Here is an 8117-nt window from a genome sequence, read left to right on the forward strand (position 1 = left end):
CAAAATGAACTGTGCTCACATTGTTATTCTAGGTTAAAACTCATTTGTGATATTTTGTATGATGTTTTTATTTCAAATAAGTAATAACTATTAAGCATCCAAAATTCATTTTCGATGGTAGAATTATTTATACTTTCTAGAATTGAATCTTTGAATTTGTATACATCGAAGTTTCCTATTCAACTTATTTTGGCAGAAACTTATTGAAACATAAATTATTTTAGTTTCAATTCATTTTTAATCATAATCAATTAAACAGAATCAATTCCCCCAGTAGAACCAAACATAGGTTTAAATGAATGTAAGTAAAGATCGAATAGATAGAAATAGTATGGTGTTCATTACAAGTTTTTGGTATTGAAAATTTTCCATCACTATTTTGAGTATTAAGATCAGATTCTCAACCTAAAAATAATTTGTGATAATTTAAGTAACTCTGTCAAAACAAATCATTCAAAACTTGAATACATCTGCCAAGCCTTCAGTGTCACTAGAAATTCAGTAAAACTTCAGTTCCCAAATAACATCTGCATAGATCTGATAATAAGTAAAGTCAGCCATAGATGAAGTCATGTGCCAAAACAACATTTTAATCTGCTCTGACATATGCCCACTATAACAGTTTAAATTGGATTTTAAAAAATCAAAATGGAGAAATTGAAAGTATAATAATAACCTGTAGGAACTTGCAAATATCAGGAGTCAGGCCCAAAGCCCCGATCAAACGTCGTGTCTAAGACCTGCAGAACAAAGATTACTCTCAGTAAGTGCAGCTCGTAGCTCATAGTCGTATACTCAAAATTGTCAATTTAAGGGCACTCGTCAAGTATTGAGTGTCACCGTTTACCATATTTCCCGCCAACTGCTGATTAACCGAGCATGCTTTATACATGTATGTATACACAAACATGTATGATTGGCCTGCAGCAAAACAGTAAAAAAAAAAATTTATCAGTTCAGACCATATTTCATTTCAATCAATAAAGCTACCTGCTATCTCTAACTTTATAGTTGGACAAATAATTACAAAGGTAAACTAGCAGGGTTGGATGACAGGTGCCAAATCGAGTTATGTCTACTCCTTAACATGACTTACAAAATACTCAGTTTCGATTCCTTAAAGTTTGAGTGGTCTTAATAAGAGCGTTAGCCAAGAAACAAGATGTCAGTATTTAGAACCAACTAATTATGCTTAATTCACAAACAACTAGTTATATTTGAGCAAACATGTAGGAATATAACGAAGAAGTTACCTCTAAATTGGCTAGCATTCATGATGGTGCTTCAACCAAGTCATTTAAGTTCCTTTCAGGCAAGTTAACTCTCTTAATACCACCATATCAATGTGCAGCTAGTATCAGGGAAGACTTATAAAAATCAGACCATGCCACTTTTTATTAATTGATAGTATTCAAATGAAGATTTATAAAAATCAGATCAACACAACATTATGGAAAGTAGATGAACAAAACAGTATTAGTATCTTATAAACTTGGAGTGAGTACATACATGATGAAGTTGTAAACTTGTGAATCTAGAGACCATATAATATACACATCAAAGAAATGGACCCACAACCTGAAACAAACATCATAAGCTATCAAAGATGAATGAATCAAAACAAAAATGTGGAGGCAGTGAAAAATAATTCACCAACAATTGTCAGAATGAAGCACAATTAACCAAATTAATAACCACAGTAAAAGAAAACATTCTCAAACTACACATTCAAGAAATAACATAACTCAATCTCAATAAGAGTTATCCAACATCACAATTCATATAGCTAACATTTCATCATTAATCAACTATGTTTGTCCTTAAAAGGACTATTTAATTTAGAAGGAGGATAACTATCAATACGTTCTTTTCTTTTCGCACATCAGTATCAAACAAATTCTTCAATAGTGACAGGATAATGGCCTTACATAGTCAAAAAAATATAAAAGTCACATACCTTATATAAATAAGGTCCTCATACTCAAGAGACAAAGTAGGGTACTAGGCTACAGCACATCAAAATAAAAACAGTTAATTAGATGGTGTAATCCGGTTAAAAAATAATTATTTATTAAAAAAATATTTAACACTTACTACTATGAGAACGGATGATACTGCGGATAACTCTATGAATTCTTGTTGGCACTGATTGAGACCTAACATTACGACGGATTCCATGACGTGTAGTTGACAGTGATTCAGACCTAACAATGTTAGTCCGCCACCAGTTCTTTACCTTTGATATCCATGTACACGGAAAACATTCACAGGTCCGCCACCAATTCTTTATCTTCGATATCCATGTACGCGGAAAACATTCACACGTCTGCCACCAGTTTTTTATCTTTGATGGAAAAAGCATAATTTTTGAAATAATTATAATGGCCGAAATGGCAATACACAATATATAATGTATATAATATGCTAAGAAAAACGATATAGCATCGTTCAATAACATAATAACCATTATTTCCAACATTCCATTTTGCAAATTTATTGTGTTGATATCATAAATAATTATTAAAGTGTGGTGTAAATTAAAACCTACAAACATCAAAAATATTACAATCATATTATCATTCAAAAAACTATTATTTATTATTTTCAAAGCAACAAAAGAACCTAATGTTACTGCATTTTGGACTGAAATAAGAAGTAGATTTGCTAAAAATTTTCGCTTTCTAACAGAGTGGTGTTCAGGAGGTTGAGTTTGTTCGACATCATCACGAACTTCTGAAATACGTCGAACAAAAGGTGCAAAATAAAAAACAGCCAGAAACCAAATAATGAAAACAAATGCACACAATTGCCAACATATAATAAGCATCATAAGCAATGATATGGTACATGTGAAGAACATAAAAACAAAAATTCGAGTATGTGTTCCGGGAAAAGATAAAGCCTCATCTATAGTAAAAAGCATTTGAGAAATAAACAGAAAATGAAATAAACACATTAAAATATAAGTGCAAATGTAATTTGTTTTAAAGAATTTATTGAAATTATCATGTATAAGAAAATTAACAAAAGCACTAACAAAAATGAAATTAAGGTTAGAAAGAAAGTTCAAGTTATTAAGCAATTCTTGTTTTCGAACCGAAGGGTGCTCAGGTAACTGTTGTTCCAAATCCATGATGAAGATAAAAAAGGTTAAATTTTATAAGGATGTAAAGTAAGATCAAGATACAAAATGTGAAACTTGAACACAGGAAAAATACAACCTTAATTGTGGAAGCAAAACTACTCAAGCGTAAACCTCATCAGCTTCTTGCTTAACCTACAAAAAAATCAACAAAAATCATGTAAATAACATATAGATTAAGATAAAACATGGTTGAAATTCAGTAAGGAGTGATTCACAATAGCAATAGTGCATTCTCAGGTCCAATTATCCTTGTCAAAAAGAAGGATAAAACATGGCGGAAGTGTTTTGATTATCGCACTCTAAACAAAGTCATTATACATGATAAATATCCTAGTACTGTGGTTGATGAGCTATTGAATGAATTACATGGTACTATTTGTCCAAGCTCGACTTGAAAGCGGGGTACCCAGCAGATCTAAATGAAAGAAATTGACATTCAAAAAACAACTTTTCGTACTCATGAAGGTTACTATGAGTACAGGGTAATGCCTTTTGGCTTTACAAATGCCCTTGCTACCTTTCACTCACTGATGAACGCGATTTTTAAACCATTTTTAAGGAAATTTGTCTTTGATGACATGTATATAGTGCAGATTCGTTGGCTCATTTAAGACACATGGAGACAGTTTTATAAGTCCTAAAACAGAATCAATTTGTTGCAAACCGGCATAAGCGTACATTTGGGCAATTGCAAATAAAGTATCTAGGCCACGTGATATCAAATGCTAGGGTGTTTGTTGATCCTGCAACAGTAAGCATTGTAATGCAATGGCCAATTCCAAACAATGTGAAGGGAGCAAGGATTTCTAGGATTAATCAGCTACTATAGAAAATTCGTTGCGAATTATGGCAAATTTGCAAAACCGATGAAGGAACTGACCCAAGGAAGGTTTTCAATGGAATGCAACAGCCGAAGTGGCTTTTGAACAATTAAAGCGATTGATCACTACTGCCCCTGAGCTACTGCTGAAAAGTCAATTTCAAGTCAATTTCCTAACATCAGCCTTGAGGACAAGGCTGCTCTTGTAGGGGGTGATTATAGAAATTGGCAGGGGCTTGTTAACAGGGAGGAGGATGTGTAGCTAATAGGAATGATGTTGGGCCTAAGGTGTGGTGTGTGTATGAGAGGGAGTCACTAAGGAAGTGTGACTGCTGAGCTGGCAGTTTGTTGAGATATTTCCCATAATAAGTAGTGGAGTGGGAATTAATTAGGATCATGTTATTGTGTAATCATCATTATGATGAAAGACACTCGTTCTCTAACTGTGGAGCTTTGCTCTGGGTTTGTATTGCCATTTCAATTACTCCTAATATACAATTCATCTTCCATCTATTTTAATTTGATCTCTGCTCTACATCACCGAATTCAAATTCCTCTCATCTTAAGTTGGGGGTTGCCAGATGAACATTATCTAGGGTACTTCATGGGTGGGTTATGAACTGAACTGAACTTCGCCGTTGGGTCGACTTCATCGCGCCCAACCTATGAAGATGACAAGCGATGTAGAGGCAGAGATGATAGGAACTCTGGTTCCACAAGGAAGTAATGCATTCCAATTATGGAAAGGGAGAAGGGAATTTGTATCTAGGCCTAATTGGAAGAGTGGGTCCGGTCAGATTACAATACAAGCCAAAAGAAAGAAGGATCTGGGTCAGTGGGGATACTCAATCCATATCGGGTCAATAAAAAAGTAATTTGTCTCATCCAGTGGGAGTCAATAGAGGTGACGCTAGAAGAGGTAACAACGGAGATCGGAATCAAGGATTGAAGTATATACCGTAATCGAAATTGATGGATCGAAAGGCTAAAGGCTATATTTCGAAATTGATGAGTCGATAATCGAGGGAGGAGAAATAGTGGCAAAATAATTGAGTGTAAATCTATAGGCCTTAGAAGGGAGAGACAGTAGAGCTGCAAGGACAATACCCAAAAGAGATCAAAGGGAAAAGAGCCAGGAATCAGTCTTCGATAGTGAGATTCTTACACAGTATCCTTGAAGAAGGGGTTGAGTTCAAGTTGGACAGGCCACAAACATTGTCAAAGCAGCAACAAGGGGATCTCAAAGGGATCCTGGATCGAATGCCAGAGGTGTTTTTCTGGCAGGATTGGGCTGCCGCCACATAGAGGAATGTTCATTCTATTGAATTATGTAAGGAAGCAGGTCGGATTAGCGTTAGACCTTACAGATATCCCTACCCTCACAAAGAAAAGATAGAGAAACATGTGAAAGATATGTTGTAGCAGGGCATAATTAGGCACAGCTCAAGTGCTTTTTCTAAAATATCTTAGACATTTATTTTTCTCTAATTTGATCTTCCAACAGCTCTGTATATTTTTGAAGATTAGGAATAGCTATTGAATAAATATTGAAAGGTCTTAGCTGCTATCATATTTTTTTCAAGAGCTTGTCCTATTTGTGCCTATGTTAAATTGTAGGTGAGAAGTGGAAGTTCCTCAACCATATTATTCTACCAAAGGAGCAATTCATTCACAAAAAGTTCACTAGATACTGTGGTTGATTAACTAGAATTAATACACAACTTGCATATATTGTTTAAGTGAAAACCATGATAAGAATAACCTTCCATGAAAGTTGTTATTGAAGGATTCAAAAGTGTTATAAAAGCACAAAGGACAAAAGAGGAGGCTAGAGTTGAAAGGTTACCTCTACATGAAAAGTGGATCAGAAGAAAACACGAGGGAGAAGTAACTTCTTAGTGTCACTGATGTAACTCTCAAAGCTAGGGCTGTACATTAGCATTTAAATTAATGAAAGAGCATTTAATATTATTAAGAATTCTATTACAACTTTATGTCCCAATAATTCACACTTAATAAATGGATTCACTACAAAATTCCATGCTACAAAGCTAATTGTCAGTGCAAAAAATGATGTCTTGTATCATGATATTTGAAGAACATGACTGCAAAGCTAACAAACTTTACCCTAATTTCAGAATCATGAATGCTACAACTCTCTCCTTGGATAGTGAGGTGATGGTGGTGTCATACTAAGAATGAGGTGTTCTTGGTAGCATCGGCTTTTTATGTCTAGGTTTACTTCAAATAGCACTTTCTATCAATATATATTTCAATCTTCAGTTCTTCTTCTCCCTCAACTTTTGCATCAATAAATAAAACAGTTATGGCTACAATTTAAATTCATCAATGATGGTTTCAAATATGGTCCAGATGCAAGATTAGAGTAAGTAACTCAAAGCTTAGCTTTACAGATCAGCCTTCTGTCTTACTACTGCTGTCTAAAGTTGGGTTTATTTACATTTAACTTTATTGGAAAAAGGAGAAAAACTGTTGGTATCAAACGACAATTGAATAATTTTCCCATCAAAGAACACCTAAACTATAAGCAAAAATAAAAAAGTACCATGGCATCTTCAAGTTGTAAAAGAATATCAATTGACGTGATGTGATGTGAAGTCCACACAAGGTGGCAGTAAATGAACTACATATTGTTTACACACAATGTGCATTCTAAATTCTCAATATGACATAACCAAAGATGGAGCTAAAAGGCTATAAATCCTAACTCATTATTTTTGAGACACTACTGCTTTATGACAGTGAAAGAACTCATTCAACTTTCCAGCCTAACATAACTTTCCTGCTTACTAATTAACACTTAAACACTTAACTTGTCCAAACTCCACATGAATGAGAACCATCACACCATTTCACACAACTAAAGCTAAAGAGTTGTTCATGTCTGTTTCGACCACCTTGAATTTCACAAGAGAATACTCCATATCAGATTAACCAAACATAAACAACCACCATTCAATGATGAACAAAAGGAGGACTTAAAAAGAAAGGTCTTTTCGTTTTAGAGAATCTTGAACGTTATTTAACAGGATTTAAAATGGGTCACTCTAAGTGCATGGCATGTGCAAATGGGTCACTCAGTCTAATAAGTGCATGGCATGGGCGAATGGGTCACTCTACAATGAATATGGCTGAACTCTAAAATATGGGATATGACAATATCATGAAAAAACTGACAACTAATGTTGTATATTTAGTAAGTAACATGTTTCATTATGTTATGATTGTTATCATCATCGTGATATGTATGAGACAGGAAATTTTTGCAAACCTGTCGATAGAGTCCCCAATTCATCCGAGTTCTTCCACGCCCACAGCCTCTAGTTCCTCTGCCATGAATTTATGTACAAAACACACGATATTCAGCTGAAAAGTCACAGTCTCATAACATACATAGTGAAGAGAATTTCTGAAAAAACAAATATAACACAGAAACTTTCTAAATTTCAAAGTTTTTGTTATAATCAATTTCGTAGTAAAAGGATGAACAGTATAAAAAAATCTAATTTTCAAAAATTCATATCATAACTTCACTCAAAATTATGTTTGTCCGAAAAGAAGAAGAAGAATAGTCCTCATTGAAGAACGGTTTTCCAAAACGATAAAACAACAAAATCAAACCGAAATGTGAGAATTGAGAAGAAGTTACATGTATCCAAATTGCGAGAATAGGTTGAACGTTTCAGAGAAGGTTTGTTTCAGAGAACGATTTGAGAATCAATTTCGGCGCTCTAGGGTTTTTCTTTTGAGAAGGTTGGAGGGTTTTACGTTTCGTTTGAGAAGGTTGGAGGGTTTTACGTTTCAGTTTTAATTTCTAATTTTTTAAAATCTATTACTTTTATTATTAATTATTAAAAGCAAAATACCATAAATTCCTCTTATGATGCACGGAATAGTCATACATTATTTGATAGTTATATTTTATATTAAAAATTAAATTAATTTTACTCATCATTATTTTTAATATGAATACATAATGAAACATAGATGTGAGTTTATTGTCTAAATCGCAATTAGATTAAAAAATAAATTTTAATTGATTACAAAAACAAAGAGGGTAAGAAAATAAAATTTAATAAGAAATAATAACTATCGTTAATTAATTAATAAATAATAATAATAATAATAATA

At 33.5% G+C, this 8117-nt stretch overlaps 1 protein-coding gene across 5 annotated transcripts; it reads right to left on the reverse strand.

Annotated features, from left to right (window-relative positions):
- Nucleotides 1–273: 273 nt before the first annotated feature.
- Nucleotides 274–7779, reverse strand: LOC131652796 (uncharacterized). 5 transcript variants are annotated; one of them, XR_009298806.1, is made up of 11 exons: nucleotides 7636–7779; nucleotides 7258–7315; nucleotides 5812–5893; nucleotides 3222–3277; nucleotides 2095–2344; nucleotides 1958–2006; nucleotides 1510–1578; nucleotides 1254–1351; nucleotides 848–921; nucleotides 677–740; nucleotides 276–537 (listed from the first exon to the last, which is right to left on the reverse strand). XR_009298806.1 is itself a non-coding variant. In XM_058922753.1 (10 exons), the coding sequence occupies exons 4-5, from the start codon at nucleotides 3131–3133 to the stop codon at nucleotides 2002–2004; spliced, it is 1044 nt and encodes a 347-aa protein (XP_058778736.1). In that variant the 5' UTR covers nucleotides 3134–3277; nucleotides 5812–5893; nucleotides 7258–7315; nucleotides 7636–7779; the 3' UTR covers nucleotides 274–537; nucleotides 677–740; nucleotides 841–921; nucleotides 1254–1351; nucleotides 1510–1578; nucleotides 1958–2001. The 5 variants fall into 5 exon arrangements, 3 of the variants coding, with proteins under 3 accessions (XP_058778736.1, XP_058778735.1, XP_058778737.1); XM_058922753.1 differs by having other exon boundaries at nucleotides 274–537; nucleotides 841–921; nucleotides 2095–3277; XR_009298807.1 differs by lacking the exon at nucleotides 5812–5893 and having other exon boundaries at nucleotides 275–537.
- Nucleotides 7780–8117: the final 338 nt, after the last annotated feature.

This window comes from Vicia villosa, linkage group LG2 (genome assembly GCF_029867415.1).
Source record: "Vicia villosa cultivar HV-30 ecotype Madison, WI linkage group LG2, Vvil1.0, whole genome shotgun sequence".
NCBI classification, from domain to species: Eukaryota; Viridiplantae; Streptophyta; class Magnoliopsida; order Fabales; family Fabaceae; genus Vicia; species Vicia villosa.

Excerpts from the sequence above, each read along its gene's own strand:
- LOC131652796 (XM_058922753.1), bottom strand. The coding sequence starts at position 3,133 with ATGGATTTGGAACAACAGTTACCTGAGCACCCTTCGGTTCGAAAACAA.